General features: G+C 41.6%; 1 protein-coding gene, 1 long non-coding RNA gene and 1 pseudogene across 9 annotated transcripts in view; 2 read left to right on the forward strand and 1 right to left on the reverse strand.

Moving 5' to 3' along the window:
- lrrc9 (leucine rich repeat containing 9) overlaps positions 1–21,464 on the reverse strand; it is a 286,106-nt gene extending 264,642 nt beyond the window's left edge. For 2 of the 8 annotated variants that reach the window (XM_087133798.1, XM_087133785.1), the window contains exons 1-4: positions 7,384–7,508; positions 5,147–5,266; positions 4,730–5,006; positions 222–307 (exon numbers count right to left, since the gene is read on the reverse strand). In XM_087133798.1, coding sequence (XP_086989924.1) covers positions 222–287 — 66 coding nt within the window. In that variant the 5' untranslated portion in view covers positions 288–307; positions 4,730–5,006; positions 5,147–5,266; positions 7,384–7,508. Of the gene's footprint in view, positions 1–221; positions 308–4,729; positions 5,007–5,146; positions 5,267–7,383; positions 7,509–8,058; positions 8,136–21,236 lie in introns of those variants that run through there. The other 6 variants (XM_087133790.1, XM_087133792.1, XM_087133801.1 and 3 more) reach the window with 6 other exon arrangements.
- On the forward strand, positions 7,533–8,264 carry LOC147800485 (uncharacterized; annotated as a pseudogene).
- Positions 21,465–21,543: 79 nt separating the features above from the next.
- LOC147800486 (uncharacterized) lies at positions 21,544–22,714 on the forward strand. The gene is made up of 2 exons (XR_015424591.1): positions 21,544–21,834; positions 22,055–22,714. It is a non-coding gene; the product is annotated as an uncharacterized LOC147800486 (long non-coding RNA).
- Positions 22,715–23,067: the final 353 nt, after the last annotated feature.

Raw genomic sequence — 23,067 nt, forward strand, 5'->3', positions numbered from 1 at the left:
GTAAAGAGGGAACATTTTACTTTATCATCTCATTAATTGGCAGGGGGCATAAGTAAAATTAGAGATTCTCTGACACATGCTCTTCATGAGAGTTGAAAGAAAAATACAGCCCAAAATTCCCCTTTAAAGAAGTATGGACCGCATTAAGACTCCCAAAATATGAAAATGTTCGAGGGCACATGGGTGCCTTCGAGTTTTTAACATCAGAAATAATCTCTTACCAGCTCTTTTAATGATTCATCCTCAGAACCGCTAGTAGCTGCCGGGAAAGCTACTTGATTGCTCATTGTGCACACAGGCTGAAAATCTGTCATGTAAAAAAATGGAAATACTGAAGGTACACTCAGCACAAGGATTTTCAAATCCAAGATAAACTTGTTTAACCGCAATTTAGTGATTAAACCATTTATTTCCTAGGCATTATTTTTCAATTTAGTGAGCAAACAATTTTCTTTGACCTACATGTATGGTACATGCAATGTACAGTGGACTTGAGCAACATACGTCAGTGGTGAACATGGAGTCACGCGTTTAGAGCCTGGAGCCTACAGGAGTCTAAAAAGTAAGAACTTTAATTAGGTCCTTGTTGGTCTGTTCTACAAGTCGGCCTGGCCGGATCCGAGTTATATGAACTGGTCTGCGTTGGAGGAGGCTTGGTCAAACTTACCGTTATTACCCAAACATTCCACGAACACCTGAGCAAACAGAACATTTAGCATTACGATGAAGATTGTTGACCTTGGTGTGGACCCTTAAACAAAGGTGTTAAAAACAATGCCGGCTTAATAGTCACATAAAAACATTTCCATCTGCAACATGCGATTTAAGTAGATGTTACATGTGCACCTGGGGAACATAAAGCTTCCTGTGAATTTACACCGGTGCAGGATTGGTATTCCCAAGGAATTTAAAAATTCAGCAATACATCTAATAATGATGTCCACCTGTAATTATACCATCTAAACACACACTACACGTACATTGTAACCTGTACAAGGAGTAAATGTACATACATGTACCGGTACATCGAGCACAGGTACACAATGCATACAGTGTGGGTCTGCAGATCGCAATATACAATGTACATGTATCTTCAGTAATTTTTTTTTCAATAGAAGAAATAAACATATATGTAATCACCGTGGTAGATGACGAATATAGAGAAAAAGATGATCGACGACTCGCGATGTTGTCATGTTGCTGGTAGCAACGTTTCGGCTGCTGGTGCTGCTAGCCTTCATCAGGCAACTGAAGTCTGGATGCTGCAGAGTCTGCTATATACCGCTGGACCGCATCCTCTGCGTGCCCCCCGCCGTGTACTGCAGATGTAGTACGTGTGATCTCAGCGGGCGTTGCACGTTCCACTCCATGGGCGTGAAGGGGCGTTTCCTCGGTGTAGCTCCGTTGTTTGTGTTGACCGATGGTGGGGAGCCAGAACCCGGGGATGTTGATGCAGCTGTCCCTGTTGATGCTGTGTCGGTTGAGGTGGATGTGGATGGCCTCCTTGATGCATTTGGTGTACCAATGCTGGTCCTGGTTCACACACTGCACGCCATTCCAGTTAGGGTGGTGACCAGCTCTCCAGGTGTGTTCGGCTACCACTGACGAATCCACACGGGAGATTCTCACATCGTGCTGGTGCTCCTTGATTCTCTCGCTGACGGGTCTGCCAGTCTCGCCGATGTACACCTTGTCGCAGTCACCGCGCGGTATCGCGTAGACTACTCCTCTGCATCTTCCAAGTGGGATAGGATCCTTAGGGCGCACGAGTTGGCTCCTCAAGGTGGTGGACGATCGGAACACGGTGCGGACACCATGGTCTTCCAGGATCCTCTTCAGCCGTCCGGAGATACCGTCCATGAAGGGAATTGTGAAGGCCTTGTACTCCGGCCGCTCCGCTTCGGTGCTGGTCTTGGATCTTGATGACTGCCGGATGAAGGATGTTGGGTACCCGTTCGCCATGAGGGCAGCGGTAACTCGGTGTCTCTCAGCAGGGGGCACGTGGAAGACGCGGTCCAGCGGTATATAGCGGACTCTGCAGTATCCAGACTTCAGTTGCCTGATGAAGGCTAGCAGCACCAGCAGCCGAAACATCGCTACCAGCAACACGACAACATCGTGAGTCATTGATCATCTTTTTCTCTATATTTTTTTTCATTATCAGCTGGTCGACCAAATTAACTTCCAGGCAAATTCAGCACATTAGTAAATATTTATTCTATCATTTGAAGGGCAATTCAACATCTCTCTAAATGAATCCCCAAGGGTTGCTGGCCCTACCCTTGTGCACAGAGGCTGTTGGACTTTGTTTTTCTGAGGTACATGTATACCAAACCCAATGCAAAAGCCAGCTCTTATGGGCCTACCAGACCTATCCCCACAGAATTAAACACTTTACTACTGTTTAATTCTGTGTGGTTGGGGAAGGTAAGGGTTAAAGGTCTTTCCATTGCAATTCCAATCTCATGATATCATCAACTTCAAACCTCACATTTGTTGTCTGCATGGAGGTCACTGTACATGTGTCCACATGTGCAGTGTACCAATTATCAGTGATGCAGGTTTTAGGGCAGGTCTTGGTATCAAGACCAGTCTTAAGACCAATTTTTAAAGATGTCAACAATTTTAAGGTCTTGAATAAAAGAACTCAGTCTTGATCTTGGAGCACAATCTTGAGATCTTGTGAGGTCTCAAGTAGTATGAGACTTTATTGTTTTGCTCCTCGGGGAAAAAAATCACAGAAATTTTTGTGGAAACACATTTGCTTCAAGTACGATCAATACAGCCAAAGTTGCACAAATTTAACGGTAGACTGGTTGCCGCTTCTCTATCAAGCCCTTTCTAGCAAGATGCCAAGCAGCATGAACCAGTATAGCAGTGCTTTAGCTCCATGCACGTTTTCACCAGTGTGGCGTGAGAGCAAATTCTGCATAAGGGAACTTGTGAAAATAACTGAAGGTCATACAAGACCTTCCGTGGAGAGTAAGTAAACAGAATTCTAAAATGTCTTTTCAAACTGTTCCCACCAATAAGTGTTCTGGTCACGCTGAAGTTATAGTCAGTCAGGAAACCAGAGGTAGAATGCTTTATTTTCTGTAGTTTTAATCAAAAATAACTTCAACTCCACATTATAAGACTGTTATATTTTCATATTTTCATTATCAGACTATTTTATTTTAATGAAGATCAAGTTAAGTCATTATATATCAGTTAGATATAAATTGCAGGGAGTAAACCGGGAAACACTATTTCTGTGGATCAGCAAAGAACTTAGAATTTGTGCTTGTGTCCTCCTCTCTGTGTTACAATAATTAAGTGATGTTCCAAGAATCTATCAAGAACATATGTGCCCTCAGGTTAAGGGCATCAACTTTGAAAGAGTGCCTCTGTTTTGTTTACCATTATCTTTGTAAATAAAACAGCTGGCTGGCGTTCTTGCAAAGATTGTTGGTGCTTGACGTTAGATGTTCTGCTTGCCCAAGCACACTAATAAATAAAATAGCACACTGGAAACCAAAATGGTGTTTTACAGTCATATAAATTTCATGCATGAATGTTGTTGCACACTGAGATACACGTATCATTTAGTAGCCGGTGTTCTAGCCAGGCATTCAAAAGCATATCCGGCCGATTCAATGAGCAAAAACCCTGACACAGTGAAAACCCCTGATAAGCAATCGATACACTTCTATTTTCCAGGGGAAGAGTTGCTAATATTAAGTTGAAGAAATATAAATATGTTCGGTTGAGCGACAGGAGCTTTTCTTCTTGGCGTACGGGTATGTCGCGTGAGGGCAGACCTTACGTAATCATGCAAATCATGTGCCAGGGCAGGGGAGTGGCACGACAGACGGGTCACTTCATGTTGGTTGGGCACAGTCCCCGCATCTGCTTGAAACCCTTTCCGTACTGTGTGTTGCATATACCTATAATAGAAAGCTGACATAGTTGTATGTTTTAGGCCCCATAATGTCTTCTGATGACAAGCCAGCTACCAAGGACGACATTAGGGCCATGCTTTCAGAGTTCGCAGAGGTTTTCGACAACAAGTTATCTAACACGAAAAATGAAGTCTTGGATTTGCACTCAAAAGCCTCTACCTTGTTGACTCAAAAATTGAAAGAGTCAACCAGCGCCAAGTGGAGAAAAGAAGGAAACCAAAAGCAGTTTGACTTTAACTTGCAAGTATCAGCTAAGTATATTTTCTTTGCATAACTCTAACCGGCGGAAATTGGCAATAGTAGTTATTATGCACAGGGTAGGTGTTTTAACCCTATTTTGCTAGACAATTACATTCATGCCTTTCTTTAACCTGTTCAAAGTGCATTCACTGTTCAGTGTTTTGGCCAAAATACACCAACACTACCGCAAATTCACTGGTGTTTGTGTACTTTTGTTCTTCAGACAGAGGTACTAGGGAAGAAATATAAATATGTTCGGTTGAGCGACAGGGGCGAATGAGAGCATATTTCTTTTCTTCTTGGCGTACGGATACGTAGTGTGAGGGCAGACCTTAGGTAATTATGCAAATTACGTGCCAGGTCGGGGGAGTGGCACGACAGACGGATCACTTCACATTGGTTCGGCACAGTCCCCGCATCTGCTTGAAACCCTTTCAGTACTCTGTGTTAAAATAAAAAATAATAATAATAATAATAACTACAAGAATATATTGATAATACATTAACTACTGTTCCAGAATTAACGATTCCCGCTGTATTTTTTCTACCTTTTCTTTAATGTTTGGGGTAAATTGTGTTTGTACAGAGAAGTCAGAGAGATCATCCAGACGCTCAAAGGGAGAGTAGAAGACGACGGCAACCTGGAGGTAGCTGATATAAAGGCTAGTTTGGCGAAGGCCATAGCGGCGATTGACAAGCGCCAGAAGTTGATTAGGCTGGCAGATTCAAGTGTGTACAGTTGGGTGACCGTATCTGATTACGAGTCTCAACAGCTAGCTGACAATGAAGATGACGACGCCAAGATCACCAGCGCGGAGAACAGGGCTGCAAGGAAGGCCAAGCAAAAGAGAGCAGCGTCAACGACAACGAATCAGCAACAGAAGAAGACCAGATGGGACAGCAGCTCTTCTTGGGCGTCTACTGGCGATAGTTCTTTTCGACGCTCTTCCCAATCTTACCCCTACCTTTTCGGAGTGTCCAAATTCCAAGGGGGATCTTGCTTCATTTGTGGCAGCTTTGCCCATTGGAGAGTGACCTGCCCAAGAAGATTCACCATCAGCAAACCAGCAACCGCAACTCCTCAGCTACAAACCAGTAGAGTTAAGTATACAGAAAACAAGGGTTGTAATAGGGTAGGCGAAACCGTTCCATTTGTGGTTGAGGATTATTTTGAATATGAGCAAAAATATGGGTTACAGAGCATTAAAGTCGCAGGTAGATTAAAGAAACACTGTGCATTTTGGAAAGCCATTGCTCCACCTGATAATGTCTTAAGGACAATTGAATATGGTTATGTTATGCCTTTTGTTCCGAACCACCAGTTCTGCTTAACAACAACAAATTGGCTTTAATTCATAGGGAGTTCATAATTGATGCAGTTACCGAACTTTTACAGCTGGGCACTATCCAGAAAACAGAATCCATGCCCTAAGTAGTCAATCCATTGACAGTTTCTGTTCAAAGTAACGGCAACAAACGTCTCATTCTAGATCTGAGGCTGGTTAACGAGAACCTAGACAAAGCTTCTATGAAGTACGAAGACAAGCGTACGGCCCTTATGTTCCTAAAGAAGGGAGGTTATGTCTTTAAGTTTTATCTTAAATCTGGCTACCACCATGTGGACATTTGCACAGAACATGCCAAATATTTGGGTTTTTAATGGAAAGAAAACGATAAGTCTTTCTAACAGCTTCCATTCCGACTTTCCACTGCATCATATATATTCACAAAAGTAATCCGGCCACTCGTCAAAAAGCGGAGAAGTGAAGGAAAGTCCACTGTAGTTTATCTAGATGATGGGCTCGGGTTCGCACCCACTCTCCTGGAAGCACTGGTGATGAGCGAAGAGGTAAATCGGGACATTATTAGCTCAGGCTTTGTCCTTAATGTTCAAAAGAGTGTTTGGGTACGAGTTAGGTCGATTGAATGGCTGTGATATGAAATTAATCTGACTCGGGGTACTTTTCGGGTTCCTGACAGGAGAGTGCTATCCATTAAGCAAGACATCAACAGTTTGATGCAGAAAGCGACAGCTCGATCTCTAGCAAAGTTGGTTGGCAAAATTATGTCAACGAATTTAGTCATAGGCAACATAGCCAATGTAATGACTAAGTATTTGCATCTTCTTATTGAGACCAGGTCGACATGGGATTCCGAATACTCAATTTCCCCAGAAGCTAGAGGCGAGCTGGAATTTTGGGAAAGTAATATAACTAAAGTGAATGAGGCCAGTTTAGGAACCTGCAAAGAATGTTCCAAAATTGTGCATTTGGATGCTGGTTCGACTGGTTTTGGCGGTTATCTAGTGGATACCGGGGAGGTGTCAGTACAGGGAACGTGGGACAATATAGAGTCAGGGAAGAGCTCCGCTTGGAGGGAACTAAAAGCAGTTGATTTAGTTCTGGTATCACTGGCTACAAAGCTGTCTTACCGAAGGACCAAGTGGTTTTTACCAACAACCAGGCTGTTGCTAGGATAGCAACCAGAGGTAGTATGAAGAAAGAATTGCAAGAAATTGCTCTGAGCATTTGTAAGACGTACCTAATGCATAATATCCACATCCAGATGGAGTGGATTCCAAGATCAAAGAATGAAAAGGCAGACAAGTTAAGTCGTATTGTAGATCAAGATGACTGGTGTGTTGCAGAACACGTTTTTGCAGTTCTATGGGGTCCACATTCTATCGATAGATTCGCCAGTTATTATAACAACAAGACAAAAAGATTCAATTCAAAATACTGGAATCCAGGTTGTGAAGCAATTAATGCATTCACAGTAGATTGGAAAGCAGAGAATAATTGGGTAGTGCCTCCCATCCCTTTAATACCTCGAGTGCTAAAGCATATGTATGGAAGCTTGTAAGGCCATTGGAACACTGGTTTGTCCATGTTGGTTTTCGGCCCCTTTCTGGCCGATGCTCTATCCAGACGGTCTCAATCCGGCGAGAGTAATAGTAGCGATTTGTGAACTTCCCGGGCAATGGGGGATATTTAACCCTGGTAGAGGGGGGGAATGCCGAGTTCCTGGCTAATATTAGGAGAAGTAAGATTCTGGCAGTGAGGCTAGATTTCAGTTTTGACTGAGAATTGTATATGTTGACCAAGGCACAAAATCCGCTTTATTTACAGATTCAACAGTGGAATATGGCGAGAGAAGCATGAGGTCAGGGATCAAGACTTGAGGGAGCTCGCTCTGGAATTACCTGACATCGTCCTCAAATCTAGAGCTGACTATACTGTGAAGCAGTATTCCTATGCTTTCAATAACTGGCACAAATGGGCATCGAATTATGGCAAGAAAAGCATCGAGGCCGATCCTTGCGATGTGGTGCTTTCTTTGGTCCATCTGGGCTGTTCGAGCAATTCTGCAGCATCCATAATTAAGGCAGTCTCGGCAATATCATGGGCACACAACACAACTGGCAGCAACGATCCAACCAAAACAACTTTGGTCAAATCTACAAAGGTTTGAAAAGAAAACTTTCTAAGCCCACCGTGAAGAAAAAGCCCATTACCCTAACAATTCTGTGAAATATGGTTGATTTGTATTTAAACTCATCATCTGAGTTCACAGTTGAAAAGCTCATGGACTTGAGAGCAGTAGTGATGTGCCTGATAGCCTACACAGGTTTTTTGAGAGTAAAAGTAAAACTGACATTTACCACAACAGCAGAACAGTAGTTATTAGCAAGTGTGTATCTGGTTATTGCCCAGTACATGTATATTTATTTCAGAAATACATGTATATCAAATTAGCTGAGATAAAAGATGCTAGCTCTTTTGTGTTCCGTAGTTTGTCGAAAGTCAAAGCGGGTTATAAGCTTTAACGAATCAACCCATGTCGTATACCCGTGTGAGAGAAGTTACATGTATCTTACAGGCATTAAGTCCTTTGGTGGACGACGTTTCAAAGTTCAGGGTGCACAGCCTCAGGGCAGGAGGCGCCACAGTGGCAGCTTAAGCAGGTGTACCAGATAGGGTCTTCAGAAGACATGGAAGATGGAAGAAGGAGAATGCCAAAGATGGTTATGTTAAGGACAGTATGAAGGAACTCTTAACAGTATCAAAATCTTTAGGTTTATGAAATGCAATTAAGTAATGTAGAAGTTTGAGACAGGTTTGCGGGGAAAAGAGAGAGAACTAAGACTAGTTCTGTCTCGGACGAAGTTGCAATGCCATGGATCAGTCCTACGTTTCTCATCCAAGGGGTGAGTTTTTGTAACACGGTCTTTAGTTCCAGTAACAACTTTGCCTTCTTGTAAAAAACAGAAGCTAGTTTCTAAGTTTTTTTAGCTCACTTACATGTATGTTCCACTCGTAGTATGAATCCTGGGTTTAAATTCAAAAAGAGAAAGATAACAAAAGAAGGTAATGGTACATGTATTTATGCACCAAAAAAAAGACAGTTTTGTGTCACCGTTTGAATCTAAGCGATCATTGTATATATGTAAACCTTCAAGGTGAAAACGGGCACTGGGTGAAAGTGTGTCCAGTGTTTTGGCCGAAATACACCAACACCACCGTAAATTCATTGGTGTTTGTGTACTTTTGTTCTTCAGACGGATGTACTAGGGAAGAAAAAGTGAAATCAAAAATTTGAAAAAAAAAAACCAGTTTCACAACGCGGCACAGCTAGCTAGGTACACACACGAAAGTACATGTTCATGTACAACTGTACGTACATGTACACCCAAGTTTCCACTCTGTGCAGAATCACATATGCGCAGCATGCACAATACTGGCTCCCGCCCTGCTACTGAGAAGGTAATACAAGAGTAGACGGGTCTGGAGCCAGACTAAGGCTCGGATTGTGCACAGCTACAGCTGTGATGGTATGGCTGGCAGCACAGAAATTGCCCAATCCATTCATAGTATCGCCTCAAAACTGACCGAAGTAATATACGAGTACAAGTAACTTGTCACAAACCCTGGTCTTTCTCTTCAGATTCTTCTAATACATTTAGGCCTACATCGATGGTTATTTTGATATACTTCGTGGTACCATTAAGTTAAGATATACTTCGTGGTTCACGAAGATGATTTTTGGTAAGACCGTGGCACACACACGCTGTCTGTACCACATCCATGCACAGTCTTGAAGTGTTTCTTTTCGTATCAATCTTCACATTTCCTTCGTAATTTCGGTATCGTTAATCATTCTCATTTATTTTTCGTAGTATGTGCTGTTATTTTAACACCATATTTTCATTATTTTCAGCACAAACATCTAACCTTGTGATAATAGGAATAAGTTTGGAATGATGTGACATATTCGTTTTGACAAAAGTTTTAGAACCTAGCAAGAAAGTACATTGTACATGTATGTGTACAAACAATGGTGAATTAAGTTAATTTTTAAGTAGGCATGCCTGTTTCTGTATGTACATGTACGTGTATGCGTAGAATGTTAATCATACATTTTGAATTAAAACCCCAAGAATCTATTCAGATTGAAGTTTTTCAAAATGAAATGAAAAGTGAGCTGAAGGCCTCTTAAGCTTTTCATTGATGCACATCAAAACAATTTTGTACCAAGGAACTTGCACATGTTAAATACAATTGTGTAGTAATGAAATGTGGATCAGATATTTATTAGACATTTGCCCCTTTCCTTAGCAAAAGCAAAATAAAAACACAAAGCAAAGCCGCCCCCCAACAAAAAGTAGAGAAAAGGGTAAAAGTCAGTGTAAAACTGATAATTTTGCTTTTTACAGTGACTGAATGGCATGGAATGGGGGTAATGGGAGCTTAAAACAAAGCTGTTATATTTAACATAATAACTTTTAAACAGTGCCCTCAGGTGTCAAATACATGTAATATCAAGTCAACCCCCGGCCTGGGCATTTTCCATGATGTGAAAGCTGAAAAAAACCCTGAAAACTGCACATCTTTCTTTTTAGACAATTTAGACAAACAAGGCCTTGATCTTTACCCTAGCCATCGTGGCCAATGGCCGTGTGCCCTTCCAAGTTGGCTGTTATGCCCTTCCAAAAAACTCACATGTCGCGGCCACCTTGGCCATCGTGCCCTTCCCCCTTTGCAGCCAGCTGTGTGTGTAATGAGAGTGTACCATGTAAGCCAATGCATGCAGTGTGATTCCGAATTGGGGAGAGTTCAACCTTTTGGGCTGCATTTGGGCGAGCTACATGTATTGGTGCTAACCCGAGTACTATCCGAAGTGCACGACTGGCAGGAGTACCGTCCTCGGGTCAGCGAGAGTATACTCCCCATCACAGAGGAGTATACGCCTGACCCGAGTGTAATGCGCGCGCATCCACACTCGGGTTATCGGGAGTAACCACGGGAACGCAGCCTAGGATATCATTTTCAGCGCTGTACCGGTGAGCAGCGTATTTTGAAAGCAAATTTGCACAACTAAGTCGGAAACCATGCGAGTGCTTATTGTGTTAAGAATAAGTTTTGACCATTCGCCTAATGCATAATATCCACATCCAGATGGAGTGGATTCCAAGATCAAAGAATGAAAAGGCAGACAAGTTAAGTCGTATTGTAGATCAAGATGACTGGTGTGTTGCAGAACACGTTTTTGCAGTTCTATGGGGTCCACATTCTATCGATAGATTCGCCAGTTATTATAACAACAAGACAAAAAGATTCAATTCAAAATACTGGAATCCAGGTTGTGAAGCAATTAATGCATTCACAGTAGATTGGAAAGCAGAGAATAATTGGGTAGTGCCTCCCATCCCTTTAATACCTCGAGTGCTAAAGCATATGTATGGAAGCTTGTAAGGCCATTGGAACACTGGTTTGTCCATGTTGGTTTTCGGCCCCTTTCTGGCCGATGCTCTATCCAGACGGTCTCAATCCGGCGAGAGTAATAGTAGCGATTTGTGAACTTCCCGGGCAATGGGGGATATTTAACCCTGGTAGAGGGGGGGAATGCCGAGTTCCTGGCTAATATTAGGAGAAGTAAGATTCTGGCAGTGAGGCTAGATTTCAGTTTTGACTGAGAATTGTATATGTTGACCAAGGCACAAAATCCGCTTTATTTACAGATTCAACAGTGGAATATGGCGAGAGAAGCATGAGGTCAGGGATCAAGACTTGAGGGAGCTCGCTCTGGAATTACCTGACATCGTCCTCAAATCTAGAGCTGACTATACTGTGAAGCAGTATTCCTATGCTTTCAATAACTGGCACAAATGGGCATCGAATTATGGCAAGAAAAGCATCGAGGCCGATCCTTGCGATGTGGTGCTTTCTTTGGTCCATCTGGGCTGTTCGAGCAATTCTGCAGCATCCATAATTAAGGCAGTCTCGGCAATATCATGGGCACACAACACAACTGGCAGCAACGATCCAACCAAAACAACTTTGGTCAAATCTACAAAGGTTTGAAAAGAAAACTTTCTAAGCCCACCGTGAAGAAAAAGCCCATTACCCTAACAATTCTGTGAAATATGGTTGATTTGTATTTAAACTCATCATCTGAGTTCACAGTTGAAAAGCTCATGGACTTGAGAGCAGTAGTGATGTGCCTGATAGCCTACACAGGTTTTTTGAGAGTAAAAGTAAAACTGACATTTACCACAACAGCAGAACAGTAGTTATTAGCAAGTGTGTATCTGGTTATTGCCCAGTACATGTATATTTATTTCAGAAATACATGCATATCAAATTAGCTGAGATAAAAGATGCTAGCTCTTTTGTGTTCCGTAGTTTGTCGAAAGTCAAAGCGGGTTATAAGCTTTAACGAATCAACCCATGTCGTATACCCGTGTGAGAGAAGTTACATGTATCTTACAGGCATTAAGTCCTTTGGTGGACGACGTTTCAAAGTTCAGGGTGCACAGCCTCAGGGCAGGAGGCGCCACAGTGGCAGCTTAAGCAGGTGTACCAGATAGGGTCTTCAGAAGACATGGAAGATGGAAGAAGGAGAATGCCAAAGATGGTTATGTTAAGGACAGTATGAAGGAACTCTTAACAGTATCAAAATCTTTAGGTTTATGAAATGCAATTAAGTAATGTAGAAGTTTGAGACAGGTTTGCGGGGAAAAGAGAGAGAACTAAGACTAGTTCTGTCTCGGACGAAGTTGCAATGCCATGGATCAGTCCTACGTTTCTCATCCAAGGGGTGAGTTTTTGTAACACGGTCTTTAGTTCCAGTAACAACTTTGCCTTCTTGTAAAAAACAGAAGCTAGTTTCTAAGTTTTTTTAGCTCACTTACATGTATGTTCCACTCGTAGTATGAATCCTGGGTTTAAATTCAAAAAGAGAAAGATAACAAAAGAAGGTAATGGTACATGTATTTATGCACCAAAAAAAAGACAGTTTTGTGTCACCGTTTGAATCTAAGCGATCATTGTATATATGTAAACCTTCAAGGTGAAAACGGGCACTGGGTGAAAGTGTGTCCAGTGTTTTGGCCGAAATACACCAACACCACCGTAAATTCATTGGTGTTTGTGTACTTTTGTTCTTCAGACGGATGTACTAGGGAAGAAAAAGTGAAATCAAAAATTTGAAAAAAAAAAACCAGTTTCACAACGCGGCACAGCTAGCTAGGTACACACACGAAAGTACATGTTCATGTACAACTGTACGTACATGTACACCCAAGTTTCCACTCTGTGCAGAATCACATATGCGCAGCATGCACAATACTGGCTCCCGCCCTGCTACTGAGAAGGTAATACAAGAGTAGACGGGTCTGGAGCCAGACTAAGGCTCGGATTGTGCACAGCTACAGCTGTGATGGTATGGCTGGCAGCACAGAAATTGCCCAATCCATTCATAGTATCGCCTCAAAACTGACCGAAGTAATATACGAGTACAAGTAACTTGTCACAAACCCTGGTCTTTCTCTTCAGATTCTTCTAATACATTTAGGCCTACATCGATGGTTATTTTGATATACTTCGTGGTACCATTAAGTTAAGATATACTTCGTGGTTCACGAAGATGATTTTTGGTAAGACCGTGGCACACACACGCTGTCTGTACCACATCCATGCACAGTCTTGAAGTGTTTCTTTTCGTATCAATCTTCACATTTCCTTCGTAATTTCGGTATCGTTAATCATTCTCATTTATTTTTCGTAGTATGTGCTGTTATTTTAACACCATATTTTCATTATTTTCAGCACAAACATCTAACCTTGTGATAATAGGAATAAGTTTGGAATGATGTGACATATTCGTTTTGACAAAAGTTTTAGAACCTAGCAAGAAAGTACATTGTACATGTATGTGTACAAACAATGGTGAATTAAGTTAATTTTTAAGTAGGCATGCCTGTTTCTGTATGTACATGTACGTGTATGCGTAGAATGTTAATCATACATTTTGAATTAAAACCCCAAGAATCTATTCAGATTGAAGTTTTTCAAAATGAAATGAAAAGTGAGCTGAAGGCCTCTTAAGCTTTTCATTGATGCACATCAAAACAATTTTGTACCAAGGAACTTGCACATGTTAAATACAATTGTGTAGTAATGAAATGTGGATCAGATATTTATTAGACATTTGCCCCTTTCCTTAGCAAAAGCAAAATAAAAACACAAAGCAAAGCCGCCCCCCAACAAAAAGTAGAGAAAAGGGTAAAAGTCAGTGTAAAACTGATAATTTTGCTTTTTACAGTGACTGAATGGCATGGAATGGGGGTAATGGGAGCTTAAAACAAAGCTGTTATATTTAACATAATAACTTTTAAACAGTGCCCTCAGGTGTCAAATACATGTAATATCAAGTCAACCCCCGGCCTGGGCATTTTCCATGATGTGAAAGCTGAAAAAAACCCTGAAAACTGCACATCTTTCTTTTTAGACAATTTAGACAAACAAGGCCTTGATCTTTACCCTAGCCATCGTGGCCAATGGCCGTGTGCCCTTCCAAGTTGGCTGTTATGCCCTTCCAAAAAACTCACATGTCGCGGCCACCTTGGCCATCGTGCCCTTCCCCCTTTGCAGCCAGCTGTGTGTGTAATGAGAGTGTACCATGTAAGCCAATGCATGCAGTGTGATTCCGAATTGGGGAGAGTTCAACCTTTTGGGCTGCATTTGGGCGAGCTACATGTATTGGTGCTAACCCGAGTACTATCCGAAGTGCACGACTGGCAGGAGTACCGTCCTCGGGTCAGCGAGAGTATACTCCCCATCACAGAGGAGTATACGCCTGACCCGAGTGTAATGCGCGCGCATCCACACTCGGGTTATCGGGAGTAACCACGGGAACGCAGCCTAGGATATCATTTTCAGCGCTGTACCGGTGAGCAGCGTATTTTGAAAGCAAATTTGCACAACTAAGTCGGAAACCATGCGAGTGCTTATTGTGTTAAGAATAAGTTTTGACCATTCGCCTAATGCATAATATCCACATCCAGATGGAGTGGATTCCAAGATCAAAGAATGAAAAGGCAGACAAGTTAAGTCGTATTGTAGATCAAGATGACTGGTGTGTTGCAGAACACGTTTTTGCAGTTCTATGGGGTCCACATTCTATCGATAGATTCGCCAGTTATTATAACAACAAGACAAAAAGATTCAATTCAAAATACTGGAATCCAGGTTGTGAAGCAATTAATGCATTCACAGTAGATTGGAAAGCAGAGAATAATTGGGTAGTGCCTCCCATCCCTTTAATACCTCGAGTGCTAAAGCATATGTATGGAAGCTTGTAAGGCCATTGGAACACTGGTTTGTCCATGTTGGTTTTCGGCCCCTTTCTGGCCGATGCTCTATCCAGACGGTCTCAATCCGGCGAGAGTAATAGGAGCGAGTTGTGAACTTCCCCGGCAATGGGGGGTATTTAACGCTGGTAGAGGGGGGGGAATGCCGAGTTCCTGGCTAATATTAGGAGAAGTAAGATTCTGGCAGTGAGGCTAGATTTCAGTTTTGACTGAGAATTGTATATGTTGACCAAGGCACAAAATCCGCTTTATTTACAGATTCAACAGTGGAATATGGCGAGAGAAGCATGAGGTCAGGGATCAAGACTTGAGGGAGCTCGCTCTGGAATTACCTGACATCGTCCTCAAATCTAGAGCTGACTATACTGTGAAGCAGTATTCCTATGCTTTCAATAACTGGCACAAATGGGCATCGAATTATGGCAAGAAAAGCATCGAGGCCGATCCTTGCGATGTGGTGCTTTCTTTGGTCCATCTGGGCTGTTCGAGCAATTCTGCAGCATCCATAATTAAGGCAGTCTCGGCAATATCATGGGCACACAACACAACTGGCAGCAACGATCCAACCAAAACAACTTTGGTCAAATCTACAAAGGTTTGAAAAGAAAACTTTCTAAGCCCACCGTGAAGAAAAAGCCCATTACCCTAACAATTCTGTGAAATATGGTTGATTTGTATTTAAACTCATCATCTGAGTTCACAGTTGAAAAGCTCATGGACTTGAGAGCAGTAGTGATGTGCCTGATAGCCTACACAGGTTTTTTGAGAGTAAAAGTAAAACTGACATTTACCACAACAGCCAGAACAGTAGTTATTAGCAAGTGTGTATCTGGTTATTGCCCAGTACATGTATATTTATTTCAGAAATACATGTATATCAAATTAGCTGAGATAAAAGATGCTAGCTCTTTTGTGTTCCGTAGTTTGTCGAAAGTCAAGCGGGTTATAAGCTTTAACGAATCAACCCATGTCGTATACCCGTGTGAGAGAAGTTACATGTATCTTACAGGCATTAAGTCCTTTGGTGGACGACGTTTCAAAGTTCAGGGTGCACAGCCTCAGGGCAGGAGGCGCCACAGTGGCAGCTTAAGCAGGTGTACCAGATAGGGTCTTCAGAAGACATGGAAAGATGGAAGAAGGAGAATGCCAAAGATGGTTATGTTAAGGACAGTATGAAGGAACTCTTAACAGTATCAAAATCTTAGGTTTATGAAATGCAATTAAGTAATGTAGAAGTTTGAGACAGGTTTGCGGGGAAAAGAGAGAGAACTAAGACTAGTTCTGTCTCGGACGAAGTTGCAATGCCATGGATCAGTCCTACGTTTCTCATCCAAGGGGGTGAGTTTTTGTAAACACGGTCTTTAGTTCCAGTAACAACTTTGCCTTCTTGTAAAAAACAGAAGCTAGTTTCTAAGTTTTTTTAGCTCACTTACATGTATGTTCCACTCGTAGTATGAATCCTGGGTTTAAATTCAAAAAGAGAAAGATAAACAAAAGAAGGTAATGGTACATGTATTTATGCACCAAAAAAAAGACAGTTTTGTGTCACCGTTTGAATCTAAGCGATCATTGTATATATGTAAACCTTCAAGGTGAAAACGGGCACTGGGTGAAAGTGTGTCCAGTGTTTTGGCCGAAATACACCAACACCACCGTAAATTCATTGGTGTTTGTGTACTTTTGTTCTTCAGACGGATGTACTAGGGAAGAAAAAGTGAAATCAAAAATTTGAAAAAAAAAAAACCAGTTTCACAACGCGGCACAGCTAGCTAGGTACACACACGAAAGTACATGTTCATGTACAACTGTACGTACATGTACACCCAAGTTTCCACTCTGTGCAGAATCACATATGCGCAGCATGCACAATACTGGCTCCCGCCCTGCTACTGAGAAGGTAATACAAGAGTAGACGGGTCTGGAGCCAGACTAAGGCTCGGATTGTGCACAGCTACAGCTGTGATGGTATGGCTGGCAGCACAGAAATTGCCCAATCCATTCATAGTATCGCCTCAAAACTGACCGAAGTAATATACGAGTACAAGTAACTTGTCACAAACCCTGGTCTTTCTCTTCAGATTCTTCTAATACATTTAGGCCTACATCGATGGTTATTTTGATATACTTCGTGGTACCATTAAGTTAAGATATACTTCGTGGTTCACGAAGATGATTTGTTGGTAAGGACCGTGGCACACCACACGCTGTCTGTACCACATCCATGCACAGTCTTGAAGTGTTTCTTTTCGTATCAATCTTCACATTTCCTTCGTAATTTCGGTATCGTTAATCATTCCCTCATTTATTTTTCGTTAGTATGTGCTGTTATTTTAACACCATATTTTCATTATTTTCAGCACAAACATCTAACCTTGTGATAATAGGAATAAGTTTGGAATGATGTGACATATTCGTTTTGACAAAAGTTTTAGAACCTAGCAAGAAAGTACATTGTACATGTATGTGTACAAACAATGGTGAATTAAGTTAATTTTTAAGTAGGCATGCCTGTTTCTGTATGTACATGTACGTGTATGCGTAGAATGTTAATCATACATTTTGAATTAAAACCCCAAGAATCTATTCAGATTGAAGTTTTTCAAAATGAAATGAAAAGTGAGCTGAAGGCCTCTTAAGCTTTTCATTGATGCACATCAAAACAATTTTGTACCAAGGAACTTGCACATGTTAAATACAATTGTGTAGTAATGAAATGTGGATCAGATATTTATTAGACATTTGCCCCTTTCCTTAGCAAAAGCAAAATAAAAACACAAAGCAAAGCCGCCCCCCAACAAAAAGTAGAGAAAAGGGTAAAAGTCAGTGTAAAACTGATAATTTTGCTTTTTACAGTGACTGAATGGCATGGAATGGGGGTAATGGGAGCTTAAAACAAAGCTGTTTATATTCTTTTAAACAGTGCCCTCAGGTGTCAAATACATGTAATATCAAGTCAACCCCCGGCCTGGGCATTTTCCATGATGTGAAAGCTGAAAAAAACCCTGAAAACTGCACATCTTTCTTTTTAGAACAATTTAGACAAACAAGGCCTTGATCTTTACCCTAGCCATCGTGGCCAATGGCCGTGTGCCCTTCCAAGTTGGCTGTTATGCCCTTCCAAAAAACTCACATGTCGCGGCCACCTTGGCCATCGTGCCCTTCCCCCTTTGCAGCCAGCTGTGTGTGTAATGAGAGTGTACCATGTAAGCCAATGCATGCAGTGTGATTCCGAATTGGGGAGAGTTCAACCTTTTGGGCTGCATTTGGGCGAGCTACATGTATTGGTGCTAACCCGAGTACTATCCGAAGTGCACGACTGGCAGGAGTACCGTCCTCGGGTCAGCGAGAGTATACTCCCCATCACAGAGGAGTATACGCCTGACCCGAGTGTAATGCGCGCGCATCCACACTCGGGTTATCGGGAGTAACCACGGGGAACGCAGCCTAGGATATCATTTTCAGCGCTGTACCGGTGAGCAGCGTATTTTGAAAGCAAATTTGCACAACTAAGTCGGAAACCATGCGAGTGCTTATTGTGTTAAGAATAAGTTTTGACCATTCGCCAGGCCTTGGCCCCTATATCTCAAAATCATGCCGTCACACGATCGTATAAAGAAACACTAAAAGGATGCTTTCTTATGGGAGGGCTAAAAGTGCCAGAAGCTTGAAAACCTGTTTTCCAGAAAAAGTAGGGATCAAGTATTTATAAACTTGTGAACTCCGGCAAAGTAGGCACTCAGTCTAGACTCGAAAAAATAATGACTTTGAAATGCCAACATGTACTGCTTGCTGACTTACGTGGCGTGCTGCCTTAATACCCTCCATATAATTCATTGCACCAGTTTAATTGCTTTGATCTGCCCTGGTTTATTTCTATCGCCGTTGTCGATTCAGGTAAGTTTGTCCTTGATTTTGATCATCCCTCCATACTGAGGACGACCTGTGCATGCCGTTGGTACTGACATAACGCTAGCACGCACAGCACACATGTCATGCACTGGCACGTGCACGAGGGATCTTGGGCTGGCCGCAAGTAAAACTTCGTTCAATAGGGCAACCCCAAAAAGGGACAGAGCCCATGCGCGTGCACTAGAGGGGGTACTGGTATTGATGTGAATACTGAGGAAACGCCTTTGTGGTCGCTCGCGCGCAGGCAATGTACATGTAGGCCTACTCCACGTCGGTATCAACAACGAAGCTCTAGAAATCAATTGTTTGTTTACAGCCCACTTCTTACCAAGGATTTTTTTTTTGGTTTTGTGGAAAAGGAACCGAGAAAACATGCCGACTTGAATGAAACGACGGCTTATAAAGGCCTACTTAAAAATTATCAATGGAAATGCATCAACACACGATCGGTACTTTTATCAAAAGGCCCACTTATGAGTTGCATGATGCCGACTTGACAAGAGTTTTCGGTAATCATTTAGCAAACAGTAAACATTTTAAAAGGATCTCCATTTCATTTAAATAAAAGGACATACACTGTTTATTATATTTCAAACTTAGTTTAAGGAGGTTAAGAATCCTTGAATTCTAATGGGAAAGGGATACAAAATCTAAGGAAGCATTAAATCAGAGTCTGGATTCAGAGGGAAAAAATCGTTTGGATAATTGTAATTGATTAAAAAGGAACATTATAATTTTATACAGTGAATTCCATTAATAATAGCAGCACGATAAACGCCTTTTATTGAAGGGGGATGGCATGGTGTACAAGAACTGAAAAATAGCTTATAGGCCTACTCATGACATGACTGAATGTCAAAAAAGCAAATCAAATGTTTTAAAATAATCGGCCTTGGTCCCCCCTCGATCTGGCCTGGTGCCCTGTTGAAATTTGATGAAGGCAAGGCCAAAGTGGCCTGCCCCTTTTTTCCCCAAGATCGAGGCCTGCAAACCTGATAAACTGCAGTAAAAAGAGCGTGACAACATGTCAGAGTCGCTATCACACACAAACGATCTTTGTGGTAAATGCAGACCCCACCACCTATCATTTCGATGTGAACGTTGTCACAAAAATGCTGTCAAAAACAAGAGAGCACACAGTTAGTTCACCGTAGCCAAACCACAGTACACGCAAGGCACTTACATTGCCTGTATTTGTTTACATGTGTTCCCAAAATACATTCACCTTTTTGCTCTTCTGTACTGCTACGGTGTATCTCTTATCAAATGTTGCAACTTCATTGTTTTGTTTCCCTAGAAGCCAGATCAAGTAAACTTAAAAAGGGATTTTTACAATCGAAAAATGGCTTCATAGAACTTTACGGGTGGAATTCTTCAACTATGCGAAAATTAACCAGAGTTGTAGTTTTTAATATGACCTGGTGGTCTATGCATTTATATGTCTGTGGTTGTATTTCACCCTCATGTTGATGGTTCTTTGAAAACAATCTTGTCACCTTGATTCCTTCAGTCACTTCCATGCGGTATGCCATACAGTTCTCAGGATCAATCCCAGGGACGTACAGTAGCAGGACAGAGCGTGACCGTGTCCAATGCAAGGGCTATGTGCTAAAGTGAGGACTACTTTCCACAGTGCGTCAATCACAAGCAGCTATAGGTCTAGCACTAGCACACAGCCCTTCTTCCTACTCAGCTGAATGCCCCATTGCAAAACATGGCGGACGATTGTGATCATTAAACTTTTCCAGTATTTAATGTTTAATGTCTGAAGTTATACACTCAAAATATTCTACATTAGAGGGTCCTGAGAGCCATGGAACTGAGGAATTGAAGAAATATGAGACTAAACCTCTGGGCCGGACTCAAGGCTTCCAATTCTGAGCAATTTGGATGCAATCAGGTTTGAAAGTGGCATTATTTGAGCCATTTTGCCGAGGGATGGTTTTTCAAAATGGCTACTTTTCTGGACATTTTCTGCATTTCAGGGGTGGTCTGCTTCTGGTGGACATTTCTAAAAAATTCATTGGTCAACCCCCCCGAAAATTGAAAGGAAAATGAAAGAGGACATGTGGAACATCATTTTTTTGTGCAGCCTGAACACCTGTGAGAGTTGTATTTTAAAATATTTGTGAAGTATGGGGATTTATCACTGCTGTCTATGGGCATTTATTTTTAGTGGTGCACCCTGTAAAAATTTGCGAATGTAGTCTGGTTCCCTGACCTATATAGAGTTCTGTTCCAAATTGCCTGAGCCTGGTGACCATACGAAAAAATGGCGTGATTCGACTGAGTGGCTGTCTAGAGTTGCCAAACACGGGTTAGAAATTTGAAGTTTCTTGCTTAAATATTGTTAAAATTTACCTAAACTGGGTCTATTAGGATTTAGTAATGGTAATTGTAAAGGTAAAAATGTTAGTTAGTTTGAGAAAGTGGACTTTGTTTCCTTATTTATAGAAACATGGTGCTTGTGGCATGTATGAAGACCTAGGGCCTACCTCGCTGAAAGACTTTTCTTCACGTAGAGCTTCGTCGAAGAAGTCAGAGTCCAAGCACACAGTTGACCAGAACTAACGTTAGGACGACGATCCCCAGTACATCAGTAAAATTAATGTTTTTCTGTGTCACTCACTGTCTTACAACCAAGCGCCCGCGCCGCCCTCGGAGCCTAACTCTAGGGTCTATGGCACTCTAGTCTACGTCTGAACACGCTAATAAGCCGAAGTGCCGGGTGTGTAATCGAGTCTGGGGTCGGTTGCCTAGCAGCAAAGATCGTATGGCGCCGCACGCACTATCTGGGGTTGCACCATTGATCTCCATTGTGTAGACTGGATAAGATATCGCGTCCAAAACGCGGCGTCCCGCGTATGTGTATTTTAAGGAGGGTAAATAACGAGCGTTGCGAATTTCGTTGCGTGTACTTTCAGATGGAGTTTTTCAAAAACCGGTTGAGGTTTTTGTGCTTCGATCAGATTTCGAAGAAAAACTGAATTGTGCACTTTAAATGGATAAATTTAGAAAGAATAATGGTTGATGGTTAAGGTGTACGCAGCAGTGAATTACCGGAGGTCAACGTCAAGTTTGGAAGAAGGGAACGTGAGTCGCACTTTTTTAGTTTCAGAAAGTTTCTGAAGTTGTGCTTTACAGTGCTTAACTTTAAGCCTTTATAGGCCTAGTAAGAAATTTATGATTTTTGTATAATCAGGCTTTGTATATAAAACTTCACTATCTCGAAGTTGGGACCATCTGAAATGTTACTTATTGGCAAAAGTGGTTTCAAAAACTGAATGACTAGTTTGTCGCTTATTTGCCCTAGATTTTACCAGAAAAATCTCCAAGACAGCCATCGACTTGTGTTTGTCGGTTCTAAAGACGCTCTGAACCCAAATCGTGTGACAGACGATGTGATATGAGTGACAGAATTCTTCCTCGGGGCAGAGATGAAACCAAAGTGAGAAGCAGAGTGCTAACACTTGTAACTTGAATGAAGTTACAAATAAGGGAATTCAAAGTCAACGCAATGAAAGAAACTTTGTCTACGTAACAAAATTATTCGTTCTCAGTTAAAACTGACTTTTATGCCGGAAAGTAGTTGCTAAATGTAAATTTTTAAGTCAGGTTGTGAACTCAACTTTTTAAGCTTAATAATAAGTTTCTGTTTTAAAAACGGCAGTAAGTTAGTTTGGTCGCTCATTTAAAGCTACACTCACTTTGTGCTCACAGAAAACATTCTCACGCTTCCGTATGCCGCATGGTTTTCAATAACATTTACTAAATATGTGACCCCAGTTATTACTAGTCAATAAAATGGGAGAGGACGGGCCGGCTAAGATTTCTTGATGTCGGTTTATTTCTGGAAAAACAGAAAATGGAAAGAAAATAAATAACAAGTCTTTCCTCGTCTCCGGTCAGCATTCGAATAACCGTTAGTATCTACAAACTGAATCTGAATAAATAAAACAGATGAATTACAGCATACCGGTAAATTATTTATGTCTATACTACATAATGACAAACTAGTAAACGAATACTTGAAGTACAATGAGGTGCAAAATGGCGATTTTTGCGATTTCCTGCAAAACCGTATCTGAACGGCCGCCATCTTGGAAATTTACACAAAAATAAAGAAAAATCACTTCAAACCAACGGTAAAGAAGCAAAATGGGCGAATTACGGTACGATACCGATGATTCAATAGTACATATAGTTACTTTAAATCTAGACAACTTAATATTTAAGAATAATTCAGAGATAGGTGTAAATAAGGAAATGCTGTGAGATGCTCACGACTTAGCAAATATTTCTAAGGAGCAACGCTTACGGACTGAA

This window comes from Acanthaster planci, linkage group LG01, assembly GCF_054643075.1.
Source record: "Acanthaster planci isolate LZ-2023a linkage group LG01, COTS_SCS, whole genome shotgun sequence".
Lineage (NCBI taxonomy): Eukaryota > Metazoa > Echinodermata > Asteroidea > Valvatida > Acanthasteridae > Acanthaster > Acanthaster planci.